Source organism: Garra rufa, chromosome 18 (assembly GCF_049309525.1).
Source record: "Garra rufa chromosome 18, GarRuf1.0, whole genome shotgun sequence".
NCBI classification, from domain to species: Eukaryota; Metazoa; Chordata; class Actinopteri; order Cypriniformes; family Cyprinidae; genus Garra; species Garra rufa.
The window spans coordinates 3,054,508-3,080,185 of record NC_133378.1 but is presented as its reverse complement, the minus strand read 5'-3'; the positions used below and the strand labels follow the sequence as shown (position 1 = coordinate 3,080,185).

The 25,678-nt window shown below is 35.6% G+C and overlaps 2 protein-coding genes across 2 annotated transcripts in view; both read right to left on the bottom strand.

Moving 5' to 3' along the window:
• Positions 1–11,651, bottom strand: part of rgs19 (regulator of G protein signaling 19) — a 54,776-nt gene extending 43,125 nt beyond the window's left edge. Inside the window, exon 1 of the mRNA XM_073823715.1 lies at positions 11,595–11,651. Coding sequence (XP_073679816.1) covers positions 11,595–11,651 — 57 coding nt within the window. The remainder of the gene's footprint in view (positions 1–11,594) is intronic.
• Positions 11,652–20,270: 8,619 nt separating this feature from the next.
• Positions 20,271–25,229, bottom strand: LOC141291457 (protein LKAAEAR1-like). Its single transcript, XM_073823619.1, has 3 exons — positions 24,954–25,229; positions 23,083–23,205; positions 20,271–20,330 (listed from the first exon to the last, which is right to left on the bottom strand). The coding sequence occupies exons 1-3, from the start codon at positions 25,227–25,229 to the stop codon at positions 20,271–20,273; spliced, it is 459 nt and encodes a 152-aa protein (XP_073679720.1).
• Between the last annotated feature and the right edge of the window lie 449 nt (positions 25,230–25,678).

Genomic DNA, 25,678 nt, shown 5'->3' with positions numbered 1-25,678 from the left:
AATGACACAAATATTCGTTTTCACAAAGTTTGCTGCTCAACTGCTTTTAGATCTTTGTTTCAGTTGGTTCTGTGATGTACTGAAATATAATTACAAGCACTTCATATGTTTCAAAGGCTTTTATCTACAATTACATGACATTTATGCAAAGAGTCAGTATTTGCAGTGTTGGCCCTTCTTTTTCAGGACCTCTGCAATTGGACTGGGCATGCTCTCAATCAACTTCTGGGCCAAATCCTGACTGATAGCAACCCATTCTTTCATAATCACTTCTTGGAGTTTGTCAGAATTAGTGGGTTTTTGTTTGTCCACCCGCCTCTTGAGGATTGACCACAAGTTCTCAATGGGATTAAGATCTGGGGAGTTTCCAGGCCATCGACCCAAAATGTCAACGTTTTGGTCCCCGAGCCACTTAGTTATCACTTTTGCCTTATGGCACGGTGCTCCATCGTGCTGGAAAATGCATTGTTCTTCACCAAACTGTTGTTGGATTGTTGGAAGAAGTTGCTGTTGGAGGGTGTTTTGGTTCCATTCTTTATTCATGGCTGTGTTTTTGGGCAAAATTGTGAGTGAGCCCACTTCCTTGGATGAGAAGCAACCCCACACATGAATGGTCTCAGGATGCTTTACTGTTGGCATGACACAGGACTGATGGTAGCGCTCACCTTTTCTTCTCCGGACAAGCTTTTTTCCAGATGCCCCAAACAATCGGAAAGAGGCTTCGTCAGAGAATATGACTTTGCCCCAGTCCTCAGCAGTCCATTCGCCATACTTTTTGCAGAAGATCAATCTGTCCCTTATGTTTTTTTTGGAGAGAAGTGGCTTCTTTGCTGCCCTTCTTGACACCAGGCCATCTTCCAAAAGTCTTGGCCTCACTGTGCGTCAGATGCGCTCACACCTGCCTGCTGCCATTCCTGAGCAAGCTCTGCACTGGTTTCACTCCGATCCCGCAGCTCAATCCTCTTTAGGAGACCATCCTGGCGCTTGCTGGACTTTCTTGGACGTCCTGAAGCCTTCTTAACAATGCAGTGGAAAGTTTTTTTTCGGGATTAAGTTAATTTTCATGGCAAAGAAGGACTATGCAATTCATCTGATCACTCTTCATAACATTCTGGAGTATATGCAAATTGCTATCATAAAAACTTAAGCAGCAACTTTTCCCATTTCCAATATTTATGTAATTCTCAAAACTTTTGGCCACGACTGTACAAAGAATGGAGAACAGAGCCGTCAAGTTTCGAAAACAGCACAAATGCACCATAAACATTTAAATCAAAAGTGGTTCATACAACTCCACTCATGAATTTATTGTACGAAGACATATAATCGAATAAGAGGAACAGACTGTTTTTTTCTTTTTCTTTTTTTGCTTTGTACATTTTTAATTTTTTTTTATACATACTGTACCATAAATTAAAATTTAATAAAAAATGTTTAATTTTTCAATTTTTTCCCCATGACTTTTTGGACAATTTCAAGACAAACTTTGCTGTCATCCATTCAAAACTGCTGAAAATTATACCATTTTATATTTCATTTTATATATCTCCCCTATTGCAATGCTCAACTGTTTTTTTTTTTTTTTTTTTTAAGATAAAAACATATCTGTGGTTTTTTGATGCCGTTTACTAAAACAGACACTTGTGTAATTATGCCAGAGGTATTTATTAACATTTCTATGCTTTTTTTTATTTATAAAAGTTGTATTTTATTGAATCATGCTTGAGACAGTCACACCATAAAACAATTTTGACAATTGAATAAGATTTTATAACAACAGGTCCACGTAGGACAAAGAAAACTATTTACTGCATTTTAAATAATGACAATATTAATTATATAATTTTTTTTCTTGAGGGACAGTAAAAATGCCATGTCACGTCAACAACCCACATGCCAAATATCTCGATAATGCTGCAAAATATACATGAAAGGTCTAGAAAAAGCAAAATGATCTTACCCCATTAGCAGATTATTTTGCTTGTTTCAAGCAAAAACGCACTTAATTTTGACTTGTTTTTTACTGAAAACAAGAAAATAATTTTTACTTGTCAAGAAAATCCTTCTTGATTAAAGAATTTTTAGATACTTTGGCTGGAAACAAGACGAAAAATCTAAGTAAGAAAAGCATTTTTTGCAATGTACTACATTACTACAATATTACAGAAAATTAACTGATTTGTATATAAACACCGCAAACACTGCACTTGATGACGTTTTTTATAATAATAAAGTTGCAACTGCATAATTATATTTCTACTCCAATTCATTTTTTGAAATATAAACATTTAAATGGTGACTATTATAAAAACTTGACGGATTTATTCAAACATAAATTAATTCATATTTTTATAATGAATATGTTATATGGTGCACAAATTTAGCTAAATACTCCTCCCTAGGGTTAATTTTTCTAGCTGATGAGTTTATGGTCACCAAATATTTTTCTGAGGTAAATGTGACTTTATGTGACAATGCTGTTAGCTGTTACATTGACGTCTTTCCGCAGTTAAATCAAAAGTACTAAAGCACAAAGCTTATTACGATTAACAGGATGGGATGTGCACTTAAAATGTTCCTTTCGTTTACTGAAAACAGGCTAGACTAATCGATTCTTGGGATTTAAGATATGATACAGTTTTGTAAAAATGAGAATCGATTAAAATGTTTTACAGTCAAGTGTAATTTTTCCCTCAGTCAGCTGTTAATTTGAGAATCACTGCAAATGAATCAATAAGTCAGTGAGTTGATTTGAATTCTAAAACTGATTCAGATTCATTGAAATGATCTGACTGATTAACGATGAACGTGTGAGGAAGAACAGAGTACGATTTTCAGTGAGTAATGACTCATTTCAATATATTTCTCACGCAAAGAAATCAAGACTTTAGGCGGCTTGGAATATTACAAACAATGTGTATGCGCCACTTTTTATTTACTGGTGAGTAAATAATGTTGCGAGACATGATGGATTGGAACGTAGAGTGTGAAAGTAAATTCATATGTAAATTTAGCGTAAAGAGAGAAATAGAAACAGGAAGTACAGAGGAAAGTGACAGACAGAGAAGAGTGAAAGAAATGAGAATTGTGAAAGAGAGAGAAGACAAGAGGAGGAAAGAGTAGTGTGATGAAAGAAAGAGAGAGAGAAATGGCTCCAGAATGACACAAGCGACTCACGGTTCCTCCTTAAAATCCGTTTTTCTTACAGCGACACCAGGCTAATCTGTTGTGGACTTGCACTCCAGCCTTTCCCATCAAAGCAAAACACAAAACAACAATGGCGCAATAATTTCTTGCTCACACAAGTTGTTTATGTGCGCACTTGAATTCGTAGGTTGTAAACTGAAGGGCCACGACCCAAAAATGAGCTCTGTTCTGACAGGGTTACAGGGGTATAAACAATGCTAAATATAAAATAAATGTTTTGTAACAGCATACGCTTGATTACGGGAATATAATTGGATGTGTTTGTTGTCAAGAGCCCCGCATTCAATCCAACTTGATAGCATTTTGGCCCATTTTCAGTTTTCCCATTTTTTAGAGTGCTTGACATGACCTCATCCATGAAAACCATGAACAAAACTATGCATGATGTGTGTCTCTATCAGGGATGGGTCCTGATTCAACTCCTGACTGAAATTTTGTTAAGCTATTCGAATGTTTGTTTCACAGACGTTCTTTTGGCTTCGCTACAAATTGACGTCACTTTCCCGGCATCAAGTTTTACTCCTGCATATAATGTGAATACAATGCCTCTCGGAATTATTTTGACAAGCAAGACATTCATGTCGAGGCTTGGTTTTCCCGGGCAATGGCATCGGCATTGCGTTTCATCATGAAACAAGCAGCATCATGAAAAACAATCTTTTCCTTAAACCTTTAAAGGAATAGTTCACTCAAAAATGAAAATCCTGTCATTAATTACTCGCCCTTGTGTCGTTCCAAGACCGTAAGACCTTCGTTCATCCTTGGAACAGAAATTAAGACGTTTTGATGAAATCTGAGAGCTTTCTGACCCTGCATAGGCAGCAACACAATTATCACGCTCAAGGCCCAGAAAGGTAGCAAGGACATAGTCCATGTGACATCAGTGGTTTAACCATATTTTATGAAGCTATGAGCTTTTTTGTGAGCAAAGAAAACAAAAATAATGACTTTATTCTACAATTTCTTCTCTTTATTGTGTACTCTTGTGAACATGCAGCAGAGCCTGACACAGAAGGGAAGAAATTAGGGCTGTGCAATTAATCGAAACTCAGTTTCGATTTCGATTTCTGCTTCAAACGATCATGAAAATGCAGTAATCGAGATTAAATGATTATTGCACCCTTTCCAGTGGTGCGTTTTTGCTCCTCCATAAAAGCCTAATTTCACATGCAAATCAGCAAAATCATGTAACGTGACTTTCATATAATGGGACGTTCTTGATTTATTAATGTTTCTTTGATGTTGTGTTTTTAATAGTGCGTAAGAAAGCTTGTGCTGTTCTGTGTATGCGCTCAGAGACGGAGCAGAATACAGACATGTAAAGCTCAAGGTGCGCACCTAAACGGTCAAATACATGCAAAAGTATGTCAAAATGAGGCGCTTGGTGATTATTCATGTAACCCTAGTCAGTTATGTCTTAAATGATTATAAACAGTTGAGAATGAAAATACTTGTGTAACAGTATATTGGATCTGTGTGGCTCTTAAAGCGGCAACAAATAACGTTCCGTCTGCCGTCTCTGTGCTTATTATTAATAAAACGTAAAAATACAACAAAAAAAAATCACTCACTGCTATTGAATGAAGGACTTTTGTAGTTTTAATAAGAAACAAAGCATGTTTAATTATTACAGTGAAGAATCTGTTTTATTTTACATTCAAATAATTACATTCAATTTCTGTAGTACTTTAGACTTGCATAGAAGTATTCAGTATTTTTATTTTATTTTTATATTTTTAAAGCACAGTTTTTTTGTATCTTTTTTCTGCTGTATTGCTATCTTTAAAGGTTGTATCAGCGATTTCTAGCCTGAAACATAAAGTGTAAAATTCAGCTTATCTTTCATCACGATCCGCTCGCTGTCTGCCCCATAAATTGTCTGTGAAAAAAACGCGTCTCTCTGGTCAGCCTAGGGTCCGAGATATGCCAAAAAAACAATCGGCACTACCAACCTTTCCACAGCAAAAACAAACAGTGTTCCAACCAATCACCATCAGGGGTTTGGTGTTGTGGACTTTCGCTCCGCCTCCCTCACATCCCTGCACCAGTAGGAAAGTCCACAACACGAACCCCCTGACGCTGATTGGTTGGAACACGGTTTGTTTATCTGTGGTTATTGTTGATAGCGCCGATTGTTTTTTTGGTATATCTCGGACCCTAGGCTGACCAGAGAGACGCGGTTTTTTCACAGACAATTTATGGGGCAGGCAGCGAGCGGATCGTGAATAAAGGTCAGCTGAATTTGACACTTTATGTTTTAGGCTAGAAATCGCTGATACAACCTTTAAATTATCACTAATATAAAGTTTTGGACCCTGCCATAATCGTGTTAAATAATCGTGATTACAATATTGACCGAAATAATCGTAATTACGATTTTTGCCAAAAACGAGCAGCCCTAGAATCATACAGTGTAGATAGCTTCACTAGCCTTATGCTGGAGCTGGTTTCGGGCATGTAAATAATTACATTAATTAGCACAATAATGATAATATCATGTATCGGCGATCTCGCAGGCTGATGATAGGACCAACACTACTGTAGCGGATTATTTACTCACCCTCTATGCATCCTAGGTGTATATGACTTCCTTCTTTCAGATGAATGCAGTCGGAGTTATATTAAAAATTATCCTGGCACTCCCAAGCTTTAGAAAGGCATAGACTGGTGTTTCTCTCCATCAGTCCAAAACAAGTCCAATAAATGTGCATCGATGGATTGATCCATAAAAGTGTCTCACATGGCTCGGGAGGTCAATAAAAGCCTTCTGTAGCGAACCGATGTGTTTTTGTAAGAAAAATATCCATATTTAAAACATAAGAATCATGTTAATCTTACAGTTGTACACGGAATTGCTGCTTTGGGAAGGGGTGTGGCAGGACTGCAACGCCGCCTAAGCTGTTCGCCAATCGCAACGCAGTGGGACTGCTGACCAATCACAACACGTTTCGTTTTTCGGAAGGCGGACCGTCATCAAACCTGGGACTAATTGGGCCATTTGTTCCAGGCTGGGGAGAAAGCTTTTGTAATAATGTAAATTCTGTGAAAAATAATGCCTTTTTTGAAGCACCAAGCATGAGAGCATGTTCTAGTGCACCCCCAAAACAAAATAAAGACTTTGTAAAAGAGCATAATAGGACCCCCTGAAAGCACTCAGATTTCGTTAAAAATATTTGAATTTGTGTTCCGAAGATAAACAAAGGTCTTACTGGTTTGGAACGACATCAGAGTAATTAATGACAGAATTGTTATTTTTGGGTGAACTATCCCTTTAAAAATGTTCTGACAATTTAACAACCCAGTCCCTCCCTTTTAAACTTTTTTATGTTTATTGATTTTACATGTAAAACTTGTTAAAAATACTAATAAAATAAGTTTACTATACCTAAGTAATTCATCATTTAACTGACATTTAAAATAAATAATAATAATAAAAATACATCAGGCTCCATATAGAAGCAAAAAACTGGTGATTCGAGTGCAATTTGAAACTAAGACGCATCGACACACCCGTCATTCGTAAAGTTCAACACGCCAGAAGAGTCATTCATTAAGGAATCGACTACACTGGTCTGCACCGCTCTGTATGTTTGTCTCGCATTCAGCCAGCAAAGATAAAAGAAAGATGTGTTCACTATGTTATTTTATCATATTGTATTTGAATTCAAAATCAACACGAAATGAAAAACTAACATGTTCAGGTCATGACTTAACTACACAGATTTTTATCCAATCAAATGTTCTCTAGAATGAAAATATCTGCCCCCCTAATGCCACCTGCAAAATAATAAATTCATCAATAACTAACAGTTTCAAGTCTCTGATTAAGCAATAAGCTATAGCAATAAAAACTCACAGAAGCTAGTGCAATATAACATCAGCTATTTAACTTTAGCTTCTTGTACACTACCAGTCAAAAGTTTTGGCACAGTAAGATTTTTTATGTTTTTAAAGAAATCTCTTCTGCTCACCAAGCCTGCATTTATTTGATCCAAAGTACAGCAAATATTTTTACTATTTTACTATTTTACTATTTAAAACGTATTTTATTCCTGTGATTGCAAATCTGAAATTTTAGCACCATTACTCCAGTCTTCAGGGTCACATCATCCTTCAGAAATCATTCTAATATTCTGATTTGCTGTTCAATAAACATTTACTATTATTATTATTATTCTGAAAACAGCTGAGTAGAATTTTTTCAGGTTTCTTTGATGAATAGATTGTTCAGAAGAACAGCATTTAATGTAATTTTTGTAATGTCTTTGTCATCACTTTTGATCAATTTAAAGCATTCTTGTTAAATAAAAGTATTCATTTCTATAATTTCATGCCCAAAAATTATACTGACTCCAAGCTTTTTAATGGTATAGTGTTTAATGTCACAAAAGCTTTTTTTTTTTTTCAGATAAACGCTTATGGATATTTCTATTCATCAAAGAATACTGAAAAAAAAATAATAATAATAATAAATGTTTCTTGAACAGCAAATCAGCATATTAGAATGATTTCTGAAGGATCATGTGACACTGAAGACCGGAGCTATGATGCTGAAAAGTAAGGTTTGATCACAGGAATAAATTACAATTTTAATATAATCACATAGAAAACAGTTATTTTAAATTGTAAAAATATTACTGTTTTGCAGTACTTTGGACCAAATAAACGCAGGCTTGGTGAGCAGAAGAGTATTCTTTAAAAAACATTAAAAATCTTACTGTTCAAAAACTTTTGACTGGTAGTGTATTTAATGTAAAAAATGGCCCATTTACAACTTGCAATGGAGACTCACTTTTGTTTTAAAAGGAGCTGTGTTTGCTAAGCGGTGTTCTGATTGAATTAGGGCTTCAGAGAGGACGACTCGCCCCTTATGAACCCTGCACAACCCTGAAGGCCCTGAATAAGGGAATCATTTATTCAGGATTCTGCTCCAGTGACTGGTCACATTGCTTTTCTATTTTCTCTGGTTTTGTTCATTCAGGAACTGCTGTTGAATAATGCCTATACAGCAGACAAAACGAGTTTTTTTTTTGTTTACTTGCAATAGGATGTGGTTTAAGATATCTATCTCTGCAAACCTTACTGGAACTCATAAGTTTTTGCAAAAAAAAAAAAAAAAAAAAAAAAAATGCAAATATGCAAAAACACTTCACATTTTTTAATCATTTAAATTTGACTAAACTGACAGATGTCTAACTATAATTGGACAAGTATTATCAATCCAGAGATAAAATAAATATCCTAATACAGTACTCAAAACATACTTGTGAGTAAAGAGAAATGATAGCACGATTTTCTGTCGATATTACACATCCTTGTATAAAAAATGAGTCGGAACATATCTTTCTTTTTAACTGTTCTTCAGGCTGCACACAAAACCAAACATTCAACACGACCAGAGTAGTCTGATTCATGAACAAATGACTCTTATTAGCAGATTCTTTGGAAGTCACAGTGAAATGGAATTAGCAACAGATTATTTTTTCTTTGGTAGAGAGGCTCTGTGCATCAGTTGTTGATTGGATGTGGGCATTGCACTCAAAAGTGGAGGCAGATGAAAGTGAGCTTGCAGAGACAGTGTTGAAATGAAAGAAACTTTTTTTTTTTCACACAGATTTGCTGGTAAATTCACGTAAAAAAGGGCAAGCACCAAATGTAATTCAACTTTATTAAATAAAAAACTGAAACAGTATATATTTTTTTCTTGGTAAAACGTATTCAAAAAAAATTATTGTTCCATTTACAACTTTGAAAAATAATTTTCACATTATATAAAATATTAATCTCTATCTATCTATCTACACACTGTCGTTCAAAAGTTTGGGATCAGTAAGATTTTTAATGTTTTTTCAATATCAAGGCTGCGTTTATTTGATCAAAAATACAGAAAAAGATAAAATTGTGAGATATTATTACAATGTAAAATAATAATTTTCATTTACGTTAAAATCTAATTTATTCCTGTGTTCACAGCTAAATTTTCAACATCATTACTCAGTCTTCAGTGTCACACGATCCTTCAGAAATTCTAATATGCTGATCTATTATCAGTACTGAAAACAGTTTTGCAGCGTAATATTTTTATTGAAACCCTGTGACACTTTTTTCAGCATTCTTTGATGAATAAAAAGGTTAAAAGAACAGCATTTATTTAAAACAGATTCAATTCAAAACCATTCATTATTTCTGTTTTTGAATGAAATTAATACTTTTATTCAGCAAGGATGTGTTAAACTGATAGAAAGTGATAGCAAAGACTTATACTGTTAGTAAAGATTTCTATTTTGAATAAATGCTGCTCTTTTTTTACTTTATATTCATCAAAAAGCCTAAAAAAAAGAATCACAGGCTCCAAAAAAAGGTTTCCAACATTTAAAAAGCATTAAATCAGCATAGTGAAATGATTTCTAAAGGATCATGTGACACTGAAGACTGGAGTAATAGCTGATGAAAATTCATCTTTGCATCACAGGAATAAATTATATTTAAAAGTATATTAAAACAGAAACCATTATTTTATATTGCAATTACATTTTACAATATTACTGTTTTTTTCCTGTATTTTTGATCAAATAAATGAGCCTTGATGAGCATGAGAGACTTCAGCAAGACTTTTGAATGGCAGAATAAAAAAAATGTAAGAATGCTTTTGCTTTTAAAACTTGTGGTATATCTCTGGACAAAAAAACTATTGACCATGACTCATCCTGTCTTACGCAGATTTCCGTCCAATCAAATGCTCTCCAGAATAAAAACTAATACCTCTTGCAATGCTTATTAAGTAGCAAATAAAGGTGCATGGCTATCATGTAACTCTTTATAAAATTCTTAAAGACTAATAATAATCATTTCTAGATCTCAGCTGCGTATGTAAATTTGGTTTAGCCAGTTTTCAAGGCTTTATTCCCTGACATGTTTTCCTCAGGAAGGTGCTGGTCATGGACACTCTATCTCTGCTCACATTTTCAGAGACAACGGTCTGGTTTAAATCACACCAATGCAGCACAAGCAAGACAATGCAACCCCAGTGTTCTCTGTGAACTTAAGAGTGTGACTTTGTGGAACGAATGAAGTAAGCTCACTAAATCTGATTCCTGGTACAGCAGAGATGCTGAAGACATCAAAGCTGCTGAGTTTGACTGGCATGCCCACGTGGAAGCTTACTTGGTGTTTCAAAACATGTCATTCTTCAGGCTAAATATAAGCCTCGTTGTCACCACAAACTAAGAAGGCTACATACTTGCACTGTGATAATTTAATTTTAAAATCCTGTGATGCGGCCAACAACAAAAATAAAAAACAGGCATGACTTCCTCAGGGAAACCAAAAGGTCACGAATAGTCATCGATTGGACATAAATATCTCCTAACCTCGGGAATTCTCTCGCTGACGTCAGAGCTGCACGCGCGCTGTGTCTCCCCTCCATTTCCGCAGCGACACGCGCGAACGCGTTCAAAGCTCTACGCCGCCACGCGACACCGCGGGCCCCGCCCCCCTCAAACGCGGCGACGGGTACGCGCACACAGAATTCATTCACCCGAAGGTCCCGCGCGTGCATCGCGAACGCGCTTTACTACACAGACAGCTAAAGGGGAAAAAGAACACCGTTCGAGACGAAAACGACACGCGAATACGAACAAAAAAAAACGTTTGTGGTTTCTTGTCTAAAATACATGTGAAAATACATAAGTCAAAGGCAGTGACAGATGATAACCTGAGCTTTATCCTCCCCACTTCCTAGATGTTTGATTTGAAAATATCCCCCTCATACAACGCTATAATCCGTGCATTAGCTTTCACTCTCTGTTGCACCGAAATGCCCCAAACCTACCAAATCAGCTCATGCTGCTGAACGGATAGCGATTTAAAACATCGACCGTGTGCTATGCAAATATTGCTTTTTGTAATGAAAAAATCAAGCCCGTAATGCCCGTGACACACACACACCGGGCGCACTCGGTCTTCCTGTAATAACTGTACACTGAAAACACATCACTCCCGGAGCACGACTGCTGCACGGGGCTCACAAAACACATCTAACAGCAAATGACAACTCAGTTTAGCTTTCCAACCATATATCTATCCCATCCTGACGAAGCGAAGCGAGCAGTAACAGAGACGCGAAAATAAGCGGTATTCCCTCCTCGACTGCGAATCTAGAAAGACATTCAACCTCTCTATTTCTAGGAAAGCTTCATTCTCACCAAGCCATAGAAGTAAGTTCCTGCCCATTAGATTAAGCACAAAACAAATGCAGAAACATTAGATTGGGATTTGCGGACGGAGGACGACCCATTCTTCGGGGAAAAAAACGGGAAAGAACCCACCATCCACTGGCAAACTCAACGTTTATACAGTTGAAAAACGCTACGGATGACAATACTTACAATTTTGGCATTAAAATGATCTGGAGGGCGGTAGCCGTTTCGTTTTCTGAAGCACATCCGTTTGTTTTTTGGCTGTTTTGTGGGTAAAATACAGTATCTTTTTTTTTCCTCCAATGTTCCAGCTTGAGAATCGACACCCTTACGGAGGCAGGCTGAGGATGAATTGCGCATGCGCTGATTTAGACAGTTCTACTCAGTCGATTGACGAAGGACTTCCTCAGTAATTGTCATTTCCAGCGGAACTTTTCAAGTTGATCTTTTTATAATCAGATTCAGGCGGCTGGATTAATACACAATGTGCTGTTTCAAAACAATAAAACAAAAGTGTTTGTATGAACAGCAGCTTTTGAGAGACTACAAACGTTTGAACGTCGACAGCCATAGAATAACGCTGACTAGGTCTTGCATTGCTTGACTTTTGACAATAATGTGCATTTTATGTGTTCTCTCAATTATTCTCTCAACCCTAGCATTCATTTAGGCTTAACTTCTACCTAAAGTGTTTATATTTTTTACATAACAGGTACATAACTGGTACATAACATAAGCATGTTTTAAAAAGCATATCATGTCTTTTAATCTATTTATTATTGATTATAATCATGTCTATAAATGACAAATCTTGTAAATATCCAGCAGGGGGCGCCAAACACTAAGAAGAACGGACGGTCACAAAAATCCCTCAGCAGCATTTCTGCAAGATTCCTGAAGATAGAAATGTTCAGTATCACAGAATATGTTAATGCACACATTTTATTACTTTTAAATAATCTAGATTAGTTTTATTGCAAGATACCACTCACTTTTACTAATAGCAGCAAGTGCTCCATCTCTCCTCGTGAAACTCCAGTGTTATTTCAGCAATTACAGGGTGAGTGACTATAGGAAACAGTTGAGAGTTACAAGGGGACGTCTGTGTGATGGCCACTTGGTGTCAGTAAAGCTCTCTCCCTTATTGTAAAGCTCAAACCCCTCCTCTATATGCCATTAAGAAGCCCGCAGTTTGATTTATCATATGATTAAATGCTTATCCCTCCTAAAAGCACCTACTTTGCTGAGCATTTAGTTAGTGGGAGCAATAAGAATGTCTTTAAAAAGCATTTGCTAGCTATATTTCTTTTTAGGTATAATTAACGATAGTCTATGTTGTTAAGGCCACAGGCAATTTTCTCTCCCCACCTTTAAGTAGCAGCTCGGCTAATTGTGTTATCTGGTTCCTGTCATCTTCGGCTTCACCCCCATCTTTAATCTAAGAGACATGAAATTGACCAATCTTTCACCCTCCCTCCCCTCTAATTACAATGCTGACATAATGACTTTAAGCCATAATTAGGTTGAATTTAGACTTTGTTTACCTGACTCTGATGAGGAGAACCAAAATGTTCATTTAGAGTGAAGAAAATAGGAATGTAAAGGCATGTTTATACCAAGATGTTGTATATATTTAGTTATACCTTTATTGTTATTGTTCTTGGTATGAACAGAAATTAATGATAAAGACATCCACCTTAATTTTTTTATGTAATAGCGGGTGCGGCCATTTGTAAATTTTATGGGTCTGGCTTCCGGTCTCATCCGCGTCCTATTTTTAGCAAAACAGCTTGTTTTGCTGCTTGATGTTGCAAATTGGTGTGTCTTACCATATTATTTTAATGTATTATCTTAATTATTAACACAGTGGTTTGTAGTGAAAACAGTTTTACCGTTATTTCTCTATAGCAGCTAATGAACCGGAAGTCTTGCAAATAGGCTTACTTCCATGTTAAAGAATAACGTGGAGAGTTTTAAAAGTTATTTCTATAAGTAAAAAAATAGCAGCCAAGCTAACTGTTGGTTTCCAAAAAGTTCTGGGAAGGTTGATTTTTGATTCTAAAAATAAAACCTAAAACAACCAAGGAACTCCCTGCAAAGTTCTGACTGTTCAAACAGTAACCAAATGAGAACATTAAGGGAACGTTCTGTGTTTGCAACAAAGCAATAACAATAACAACACAGAGAAACAATATAATTGGAATCACTTTCAGAAGTTTTTTTTTCTCACTGACAGCCAATCAGAATCCATCCTGATTTAAAGTGTTTGAGCATTTAATGCAGTGCATGCAACAAACAGAATGTTATCATGAGTTTTTGTAAACGCTAATATAGTTAACTTTATTTATTGTTCTTGGTGTAAGCGGTTCTTAAAGGGATAGCTCACCTAAAATGAAAATTATCCCATGATTTACTCACCTCCAAGCCACTCTAGGTGTACATGACTTTCTTCTTTTAGTCAAATGCAGTCTGAGTTGTTTCTCTTCCAACTTTATAATGGCAGTGAATGGGTGTTGAGATGTTGAAGCCTAATAACATGCATAAATCCACCATAAAAAGTGCTCCACATGGCTCCAGGGGGTTATTAAAGGCCTTCTCTGAATTAATGCATTTGTATAAGAAAAAAAATCCATATTTAACATGTTATAAATCTGATGTGTGTGCATTCATGAGAGAGTGGCATTTCAGTGGATGAAGTAGGATTTAGGTGAGACTCAACCCCTTTTTTTAATGATGGATGGATGCACTTTACTGGACTTCAGAATCTCAACAGCTATTCACTGCCATTACGAAGCTTTGAGCATTATGAAGAGCCAGGGTATTTATTAATATACCTCTGATTGTATTCATCTGAAAGAAGAAAGTCATATACACCTAGGATGTAGGATGTTTTTTTTTTTGTGTGATGGATGCACTTTCATAACACCCATTCATTGCCATTATAAAGCTTAAAACAGCCAGAACATTAGTAAATCACTTTTGGTTTTGGTTTGGTAATTAGGGAACTCTCTATTAAGATTTCCTTAATAGAAAAACCCATTGTTAGCTTTTGGATACGAAAACAAAACCAACAGAGAACATAAAAGGTAACAAAATAGGATTATTAATGGAACATTTAGTGTTTGCTGAGAGAGTGTACAACTCACACTGAATCTTGAGGAGCGGGACAAAACGGTGAAATATTGAAAAAATAAAACCTCAGACAAATGAAACTACATTTTTGTATCTTAGCTACTTTGGTACTAAGCTACTGAGCTATGCTTTGATTTAACCTCCCAACTTTTCTCTTTTTTATCAAAATGTGCTTTTTACCTTGCCATCACTTATTTTGCAACATTTCAAAACACATTCTCATGTTAGCAGACATTTGACCAACAATTCCTCGACAAATATAAAATATCACAAATATATACTGTAACAAATATAAATCTAGTTGACACATCTAACGGTGGTGAAAAAAAACTAAAATTGAGTCATTTTAAATATCAAATACACTTTTTTATCTAATGTAGCCTAATTAAAATGACTTGAAAACCACAAAAATATGATGACTTCATGTTGAATGTACACTCTGTCATTGGCCCATCACCAGCGTCAAACAGACAATCTTACGGTGGTGACATTTGACAGTGTTGACAAATTCATAATTTCTTTCACAAAACAAGTGGAGTTCATGTAGTAGCTGTTTTGTTTTCTCTGTTGATGCTACATGCCAATAGAACCTGCTTCAGGAGAATAAAATGATCGAAACATTTCAAATTATTTCCTCAGAAATTGGAAGATGGTGTTGACATATCATGGTTGTGACAGGAAATATATTCCCTGTTTGGTTCTTAATTTCTTCATTTTAATGTCTGACGGTGTTGACAAAATTGGGGACACAACTTTGAAACCTTAGGAAACACATGTCTTTGAAAAACAACCTTGCTTTGATATGAGATATAATTAAGTGTTGCTCTTGATAAAACAAGCTCTTTTTCATCATTAAAAAACATTTTTATCCATTTTATAGCATATGAATGATTGAACCCTTCTCTGTGGACACACTGGCCCTGTCCCAAATCGCACCCTAAACCCTCGCAGTCTTACCCTGAGTCCACACTTTCGTGATGTAATGCCACTTTGACTGTCGGGTCATAACGGCACCCTTCAGAACGCTAAAATGACGAATAGGACACCCTACGGTCTTGTGGGCTTAAAGGGGTCATATGATGCTGTGTCTTGTTTTCCTTTGTCTTTGGAGTGTTACAAGCTATTTGTGCATAGATAAGATCTGTAAAGTTGCAAAGCTTAAAGTGGAAAGAAAGAAGGTGTTGTGGAGTTGCAGTGTGTTTCATTGCGAAAGCGAAAGTACTTTGTTTAGCTTTCTAAATGAGGACACAACAAGAAATCAGTGTTTAAGTTATATTTACAATGCTGTTCCAGAACAGTACAATGAAGATATCTGAGTGGGTGATGCACATTTCACAGAGGACTGTTTTCTGGGAGAGCAGCTTACAATGGCAGCTGTACACAAAGGGTTAAGGCTATAAAGTGGGGCAATTCCAGCGTTGCAAGGACAGTCTGCGCTTCTGACTGACGGCATGTAAGTACGTTTTCATATTTAAAGAATTTGCTACTATTAAAACGTGAGTTTTGAGCAGTGTAGAGTAGTGCTTGTTGTTTCTTGTTCTGTGATCGAAACTGCAGACATGGTGTTATGTTTACACGTAATTATAATCAGTAGTTATGTCCCCACTGGGTTTTATTGTTTATGTCTCGTGGCACATCACAACATGGTTAGGGGCGTAACATTTCCATCACAAGCTTGAGGTATTCGGCCAATCACAATGCACCGGAGAGCTGGCCATTCAGAGAACACCTCGCATTTCATCAATGATGAGTTTTGTAAAAATCGAAGCGTTTCAGAAAGGTGGGGCAGAGTGTAATGTACAGTATGTGGAAAATAATGTTTTTTGAACCTCAAACTGCATAAACACATTGCCTTACAACAAATACACAATATAATGCTCTTTTACGGACACGCGCATGCGGCCGCCATTGTAAGTCCGTAAAACCGCAAGTGCACATGAAGTGTTCCATTTGGGACAGGGCCACTGTTTTTGTCATAGTTTTGATGATGATAAAATTAAATTGAAGGCGATAATTGAGTTAAATACATTCATGCCTCATAACATTTACAATTTAAAATATTTTCATTTCTAAACCTAATAGCAGTTACAATTGCTGGACATGTTTTGTCCCATGTCTCAAGAGTTAAGGGTTTTGAGGAAAATATTCCAGGATTTTTCTCCACATAATGGACTTCAATGGGGATCAATGGGTTGAAGGTCCATTTATAGTTTCAATGTAGCTTTAAAGGGCTCTACATGACCCCAGCCGAGGAATAAGAGACTTATCTAGTGAAATGATCAGTCATTTTCTGAAAATATGACAATTTATATACTTTTTAACCACAAATGCTCATCTTGCATTAGCTCAGTGGTTCTCAAAGTGGGGGGCGCACGAGTATTGCAGGGGGGGCGCGGGCCATCAGCAGAAAAATAAGTATAAAAACGTAAACAGCCAAAGGACGTCACTTAGAATGGGAGATGGATCGGTGTGTGAAAGAGAAGATAAAACCATAGATGAATTCGCACAGACCCAGGCAGGTGCTGGTCATTCAAAAGCTCAATGCAGAAAGTTTGACGAGGTATAATTGCTCTCGGCTTCAAAGTTAAAATGATTTGCAACTGTTGCTTTGTGGCGTCCAGCAGAGATGTCACTGACACTGCACTCCGCTGAACTGCGGTATTCTGGCGCCTCAGTCTCGGTATACTGTACAATGCAGCATACATTCACAAATGATAACTCAGGGGCAGAGTTCCACTCACGCAGGGGCGTAATTTCCACTTGGGGCTTTTTAAAAATCCTGTTTGTGTCCTCCCACTTTCAAATAGTTTTGTAAAATTAATGTCTTGTATTGTAGAACGCATGCACAGCGCCGCTGATTCGTGCGATCGTTAAAACGAAACCAAAAGTAAAACGCGTACACGCATTCAAAAGCAATTTTAATACCCCACGTTTAGAGATCGACTCCCCAATGCGGGCAAATTAGGCTACATGAAATATCTAGGCTGTTATTAGTATTGGGCTACAATCAGTTGTGTAGTTTTCTATAGTTCTGTATCATGATGGGAAAATTCGGTCTATTTGCACTTTGAATATTGAAAGAGTAGCCTACTTTGATTATGGCTGCATTTATTGCCTACACGACTAAGAAAGAACTGTGTCGTTTATTTTTTGTTATTTATATAGCAGATTCTTTAAAAATGCAGTGGCTGCCTGTAATTTAAACGGCACTTACAATAGAGAAAATAAACATCTTGTTCGTGTACTCATATTTTCATTCATTCCTGTCCCTTGCTTAAGGCGTAAAATAAATATATTTAAAAAGGCTTTCAGAATTAGCCCATTTGCTTGAAAAACATCTGCAATCAGAATCAGCCATGAAGAATCAAGATCGGCACATTACTAAAAATAAATTGGGTGCTCCTATATTTTTTTGGTGATACTAACTTTTTGAAGTTGGGAGCACCAGTGCTACCAAGTAAAAAAAAGTTAATTTCAAGCCCTGCTATGCCTTAGGACAGCATGAAACCCACAATAAATAAATAAATAAACAAATAAATAAATAAATAACAGAGAGAATTATAATAATAACAGTTATTCTCCCTGTGCTATTTTTTAATGTTTCAAGTGTTGCTTGTGTTTTTCTCCTGTAGCTTTTTTTTTTTTTTTTAGATTTTTTAAAGGTTGAAAGGGGGGTGCGACCAAAAAAGTTTGAGAACCACTGCATTAGCTCAACCTCACACATTACATAGTCACTTTGAAAAGGTCACGCATGACGTAGGCGGAAGTACCGACCCAGTGTTTACAAAGCAAACGTGCAAAGAAAGTCAGACACCCTTTACAAAACTAGGAAAAAAAAAAACGATGTCGGACGATTTTGAAGTTTGAGGAGAAAATGAGATGGAGTGTTTCGCCCTACCTTACCTTTCTGAACCAAAGTACACAGATAAAGAGCAAACCATTTGTGACCTTTCCAATGTGATTACATAATGCGTGAAGTCAAGCTAGTGCAAGATGAGCATTTGTGGTTAAAAAGTATATACATTTTAATTATTTTTTTTAGAAAATGACAGATTGTTTCGCTAGATAACACCCTTATTCCTCAGCTGGGATCAGCTTTGAAGCTGCATTGAAACTGCAATTTGGACCTTTTGTCCTATGTCTCAAGAATTAAGGGTTTTGAGGAAAATATTACAGGATTTTTCTCCACATAATGGACTTCAATGGGGATCAATGGGTTGAAGGTCCATTTGTAGTTTTAATGCAGCTTCATTAAATTATTCCTCAGCTAGGATCATGTAGCCTTTACCTTTTGAAGCTGCATTGAAACTGCAATTTGGACCTTCAACCCATTGATCACCACTGAAGTCCACTATATGGAGAAACAGGCCTATAGTTTTAAAAGCAGATGTAAATTTAAAAGAATAGCAGAGTCCACAACACAACTATAACGATAAAGGCCCCTTTACACTAAGAAGGTTAACTATGAGCTCACTTTCTATCATAATGTCAGCAGTCTGCAAGGTGATTATAGGGCAGTTTTATGACTCGGACACTCACAACTTACAGACTGATCATCTGCTCACAGGCCGACCTCCCGCTGCCAGATTCACCCCCTGATGCTTCACAGACACTTCACACACAAAAAAGCCTTGCTGCCAGCAATCTGTGTTTCACTGCTACTGACATGGCAAGCTGCCCTGTTCTTTACTCTCACTTCTGTTTGCTGGTAATGTCAGTCTGGGCTCTTTTTTGCACCCTGGAAACCTCTGAGCCTCAGATGAAGACTTTCATTTTGTCTAGATGGGTTTTTGCTCTCGGTCATAATCTGCTGAGATGGGATTACTGAACATCCACTCTCCACTTTGGCATCCCCCTTTGGTTTCCACATGAAAGGAAAACTAGTTTGGAGACATAGGAGAAACTATGAAATATGATATAATAAGATCAGAGGTTTAGACCTCTGGTTATTGAACCTGGGGTGTATTGGATTACATACAACAGTCCTCTAATCTGATATTGCTTAAATATGAATGAATATTTCTAAAAAATAAACAGAATTAAGGATACATGATACTGTATAGCGGTATAATGTATTATCGGTCAATATACATTCAATATATTTTACATTAGATGTATACTGAAAAACTTGAACTTAAAAATTAGTAAAACTAAAATAAAAAAGCTAAACAGAAATATTAATAAACAAAAAACGAATACAATTTTTTAACAAAAATATATGTGACCCTGGACTACAAGTCTTAAGTCTTAAGTGTAGCAATAGCCGAAAATACATTGTATGGGTCAAAATTATTTTTCTTTTATGCCAAAAATCATTAGGATATTAAGTAAAGATCATGTTTCATGAAGATGTTTTGTAAATTTTCCTACCATAAATATATTTCAACTTAATTTTTGATTAGTAACATGCACTTCATTTGGACAACTTTAAAGCTGATTTTCTCAATATTTAGATTTGTTTGCACCCTCAGATGTCAGATTTTTAAATAGTTGTATCTCGGTTTTGTGGTTCAGGGTCACATATAACAAATATAATAATAATTGGCTTTAAATCATAATCAGCCAGAATCTCTAAACATAACTGCTGTACTGGTCTGTGGTAGTAAGTTAATATGTATCTTAAAATCTTGAAACTAAGAAAGTCCAATACAAACATAAAGATTTGACATGCAAGGCCACAATATACTTTTTCAGTCTCCAACATTCAGAAAATATATTCTTTTTTGTCTTCTGTCATCTATGATTGATTGTCAGGCCCTTCTCATCCTCTAGGATCTCTTCAACTCTTCGTCTCTAAAATAGAGCACAGAAGAAAATGTATGCAACAGATGGTGCTGAAATTTTTATTTGAAAAGTTCACATTCTTAAAAATGCCCTTCTTAATTTATTTATATGTACGTCTATTCAGGTAGTAGACGCTTTTATCCAAAGCGACTTAAAAGTGATGAAATGTACAACATGTACGTTTCATAAGCAGCCGGATTAAAGAGATAGTTCACCCAGAAATAAAAAAAATCTGTCATTATTTACTTACCTTCATGTCATTTCAAACCTGTATAGCTTTCTTTCTTTTGAACAGAATAGATGATATTTTGAAGAATGTCAATAGGGTCCAAAACAATGATTTAGCATTATTAAAACACTATTACAAATATTTTTATTTTATGCAATGAAGCTGGAATAAAATAAAATTAAATAAAATATAAATAAATGTAAACTGGCAAAAATAAATAAATAAAAGATGAAAAATGTAAACTACACAAAAATCCTAATTTTGCCTTGGCAGCACTTATGTTGAAGTTGAAGAACTAAAATTGCTATGAGCATGAATGAATTTTAATTTTTGGGTGAACTGTCCAAAATAAAAAAATAAATAAATGTACAGATTAAAAAGTAAACTACACAAAAATCATACATTTTGCTTTGGCAAAAAATAAATAAAAACTAATTCATAACTTTTTACTTTGGCAACATTTATAAATATGTTAAAGAACTCAAATTTCTGAGCATGAATGAATGTCATTTGTGGGTGAATTATCAAAAAAAAAAATATGTACAGACTAAACTGTAAACTACACAAAAATCATACATTTTGCTTGGCAAAATAAATAAATTAAATATGTAAAATTACAAATGTTAACTACACAAAACTCATCAATTTTGCCTTGACAGCATTTTTAAATATTTAGAAGAACTAAAATTGCTATATATGAGCATAAATTAAATTTTAATTAAAATAAAATAAAATAAAAGATGTAAGCTACACAAAATTCATTATTTTGCCTTTGCAACATGTATAAATGTGTTGAAATTAAAGAACTAAAATTTTATGAATTTTCATTTTTGGGTGCACTAAAATAAAATAAAATAAAATAAACAGATGTAAATGTATTTAATTTTAACTGCAAAAAAAATTTAACATTTTGCTCTTGCGAAAAATAAAAATAAAAAATAAAACAAAACAACATAAAAGAAAAGAAAAGAAAAGAAACAGATAAAAAAAGTAAACTACAAAAAACAATTAGCAAAAACAAAACAAAAAATATATATTTTTATTTTTGGGTGAACTATCCACAATACAATAAAATGAAAATAAATAAATAAATAAATAAATAAATTTCAACTGAAAATGTCAACTACACAAATATCATAAATTTTGCCTTGGCAACATTTATAAATATGTTGAAAGTTGAAGCACTAAAATGACTAACTGCAAATAAATAAAAACTAAAACTGCCAGAAAAAAAACCTAAAATAGTAATATAAATAGTAATATTAAGAAAAATAAAACAAAATAAAAAATTACTAAAGTATTTAACAAAATTACTAAAAAAAATAATATTTATATAATATTATAAAACAAAATATGAATAAAAACTGTTACTCTACATTAATAATAATAATAATAATAATAATAATAGCACTGCTTTCATAGCATGGGCAACAAATGTCTTATTTTGTGTTCAGCAAAAGTAAGTCATACAGGTTTGGAACAGAATGAGCATTAATCAATTTTCATTTAAGTGGAAAAAAGGTATTTGCTTCCAGAGGCAATTAACATTAAAAATACTTAAAATCTACACTCTCAAAAATAAAGGTGCTTCAAAGGGTTCTTTAAGCGATGCCATAGAAGAACCATTTTTAGTTCCACAAAAAAACATGTAGTCAAAGTTTCTTTAAAGAACCATTCCTTGCTTACCTTTTTATAATCTAAAGAACCTTGTTGACCACAAAGAAACGTTTGTGAAAAAGAAAGGTTCTTCAGATGTTAAAGGTTCTTTATGGAACCATTTAAACAAAAAAGGTTTTTCTATGGCATCGTGAAGCACATTTATTTTTAAGAGTGTAAGTGACATTATTGACTTATTTTACTGGACATTATTGACTTATTCTACAAATCAATAAATCACGCATTTGAGCGTGCACTTTTTTGAGCCCCTCACACAATAACAGCTTAATCTGAATCCCTAAACACTCTGAATGTCATGAATCAGTAATGTCAGCCCCGTCACTATAGGCAGCAGTTGAACCAAGTATGGCGATGTTACATAGTTTGGCACTGCATTGACATTTTCCATCTAAAGATAACATGACTTGGAAAGGACAGTCAGATTAGAGCCCCAGTTGTCATGATTCGTATAAATGCTTTTATACTGAAGAACCCTTTAGGGAAAAATAAAGGTAGAAACAAAACAAAAGCAGCCACCTGCTGAGGGGAGATAATAGGACCGCGCTCCTCCACCTGTTAGAATATGTGGAGATCTGAAGGAGACCCTCTCTCTCTCTCTCTCTCTCTCTCTCTCTCTCTCTCTCTCTCTCTCTCTCCAGTCATGCTTATTTAGGAGATACCATCAGTACTGTGACGGTCGATGAGAAATTGTCAAGAGGGAGCTGCTTAACGTTATTACGAAAGATCAAGCTCCCTCTGCTCCTTGAAGAACGTTTTAGGACATTCCCCTCAGTTACAGTACATTTATATTACTAAGAAAAGAAACGTACTGGCTATCTAAGAGATTTTTATACATTTTAGGCAAAATATATCCACCTGTAACTGGTCCATGCACTCTGTGTGGATTATCTTCCTCTCTCTCACAGGGAGTAGCTGCTCCAGGCGCACAGCCCTCTGTGCGTTAGACTGGCATGAAATCATTAAGTTAATTTCCTGCTCCTGAACATTTGCAAAAGAGAGAGATTAGACTTTTAGGCAAGCGTCAAAGAGGCAAATGCTGTATTGAATTTCCTTGCAAAGAATTGGGTGAGATTTATATCATTAACTTGTTCACACTTGGGTAACTATAGGGGGTCATGTGTGCTTTGATTAAAGGTGCACTTGGTTACAAGGATAGTTCAGCCAAAAAAAAAATGAAAATTCTGTCATTAATTACTTACCCTCATGTCATTCCAAACCTGTAAGACCTTCATTTGTCTTTGGAACACAAATTAAGATATTTTTGATGAATTCTGAGAGCGTTCTGACTCTGCATAGACACAGCTACCATGTTCAAGGTCCAGAAAAGTCCCAAGAACATGAACAAAATAGACCATGTGACATCAGTGGTTCAACTGTGATTTTATGAAGCTTTTCGTGAACTCTATTTAAAGATTTTTCACTCCGCGTCACCCTCGCGCCAGAGAGCTCTCGGATTTCATCAAAAATATCTTAATTTGTGTTTAGAGGATGAACAAAGGTCTTACAGGATTGGTGTGACATGAGGGTGAGTAATTAATGACAGAATTTTCATTTTTGGATGAACTATCCCTTTAAAGTTTTATCCTAAAGGAATTAACTTTGAAAAATGTGTTTAAAGTCAGTATGAAATTGAAGTTGAACAGATCAGATAGCACTACAGAAGCAAGCGTCAGACCAACTGCAGTAACTGAAGCCATTTTTTACGATTTTAGTGAAAATTACTTAAAAAAAATCATAAAAACAGCCAGCAATATGATTTAATGGCTTATCGTTTTTGACCAATAGGTGGCGCCGTTACCAAATTGATGTGGTATCTTTTGTGTTAGGTTACAGTTGCACACACAAAGTTTGGTGTCAAAATATCAAAGCTTTGCAGAGATACAGCCTCAGATGCAGTTTGGCAACTTTTCAGCAAATTTGATGCATTAAATAAAAACCATTTTGATTATCGACATGAAATCCATAATCCATTGCCAGCATGGTCTGAAGATGATCTGAGTCAAATTTGGTGAAAATTGGACCAACACTCTAAGAGGAGTTTGAAAAAGTAGGTTTTGACAATTTAATCAACTTGGCCAACAGGAGGTTTAGCCAGTTTTGGCATAACTGGTATAGATGTTCTTGCCATGACCCAAGGAATATATTGGAACGTGTCCCTGCCACGAATAAATAGATTAAATTAAATTACGTGACTAAATCACGAACTGCCGTGAGACTGGGTTGGGATTGCACAGTTAATGTACTACTTAATACGTTAATACATGCCAATTTATGCTGTCTAAACCACGGAATAAACACGAGAAAGCTGCTAAATCATATAGAGAAGGACTAGTAAGCAGGAAAGGGCACAATATTTTGACAAACTAAAATGAATAGGTGGTAAAGGTAAGTACAAGCAGTATTAATTAAGATATTAGCCTAATGTTTCACCTACCTATACGGAAATGATAAGAACAAACACAAATGTTGTCAAGATTCTTGCCCTGGAAATCCTGGTTCAGTTTGGCCAAGCACAAACGCTTTTTGTTCAACCTACAGTTTTTTGCACTCTTCTTTTCATTCGGTTCAGTGGCATTTTTTACATTCAGTGCGGCCAATATGGCCGATTAATGATGCGTCGTGAAAACAAACTATTGACCCGGATAATGAAAAATCGGAATTACTGAGTGCACCTTTAGGTGTTTGCACATAATACAATAACTGTTTATTTTAAGAAAATTGCCTGCCTTCAGGTGTTCATAGTGTTGTCTCAGTTGTCTAACACGATTCCTCGCCTCAGCAGCTTTTAATTGCGCTGTGAGTTGATTTTGACGCTCAGCAGCAGCGGTGAGTTTGCAGACCTGGCGGGGTTTTTGATTATTCTGATGCGCGTGCACGCGCAGTCTCGCCGCTGCCATCCAGCTCTGTGCTTCTTTTGAGAGCTCGCTGTAGGCTTCATGACGAGCTCTCTGCTGAGGGCACATCTTCACACAAATACTGCTCCGAGATGGTCGTCCTGGCATCTTTCACTTCCACAGCAGGGTGCAACCATGACCTGCACAACAAATTGCTTTTTCTTTTTTGTTGCATACAACAGTAACAAACTGCACAGCCTGCAAACTAACAAACTTTTCAAATGCCCAGATGGTGTCCATTTTTTAAGTGTTTTAAAATGTATATTTTTTTCTATTGTGGTTACGTTAGGGGAACATTCCAGATGATCATTTCAGAAACATACATTTGAAGTCAAAAGTTTACATCCCCCTTTCAGAATCTGATTTGACCAAAATAAGAGGGATCATACAAAATGCATGTTATTACACTCTCAAAAAGGATGTGTTAATTTTTAACACATTGTTTGTGTTATGTCTATTTTAGCACATTTTGTGTTAAATGTGTGTTAAAAACGAAAAATAAAAATAAAAATATCGAACACAGTGTGTCCAACACAATATGTGTTAAATATCAGCCA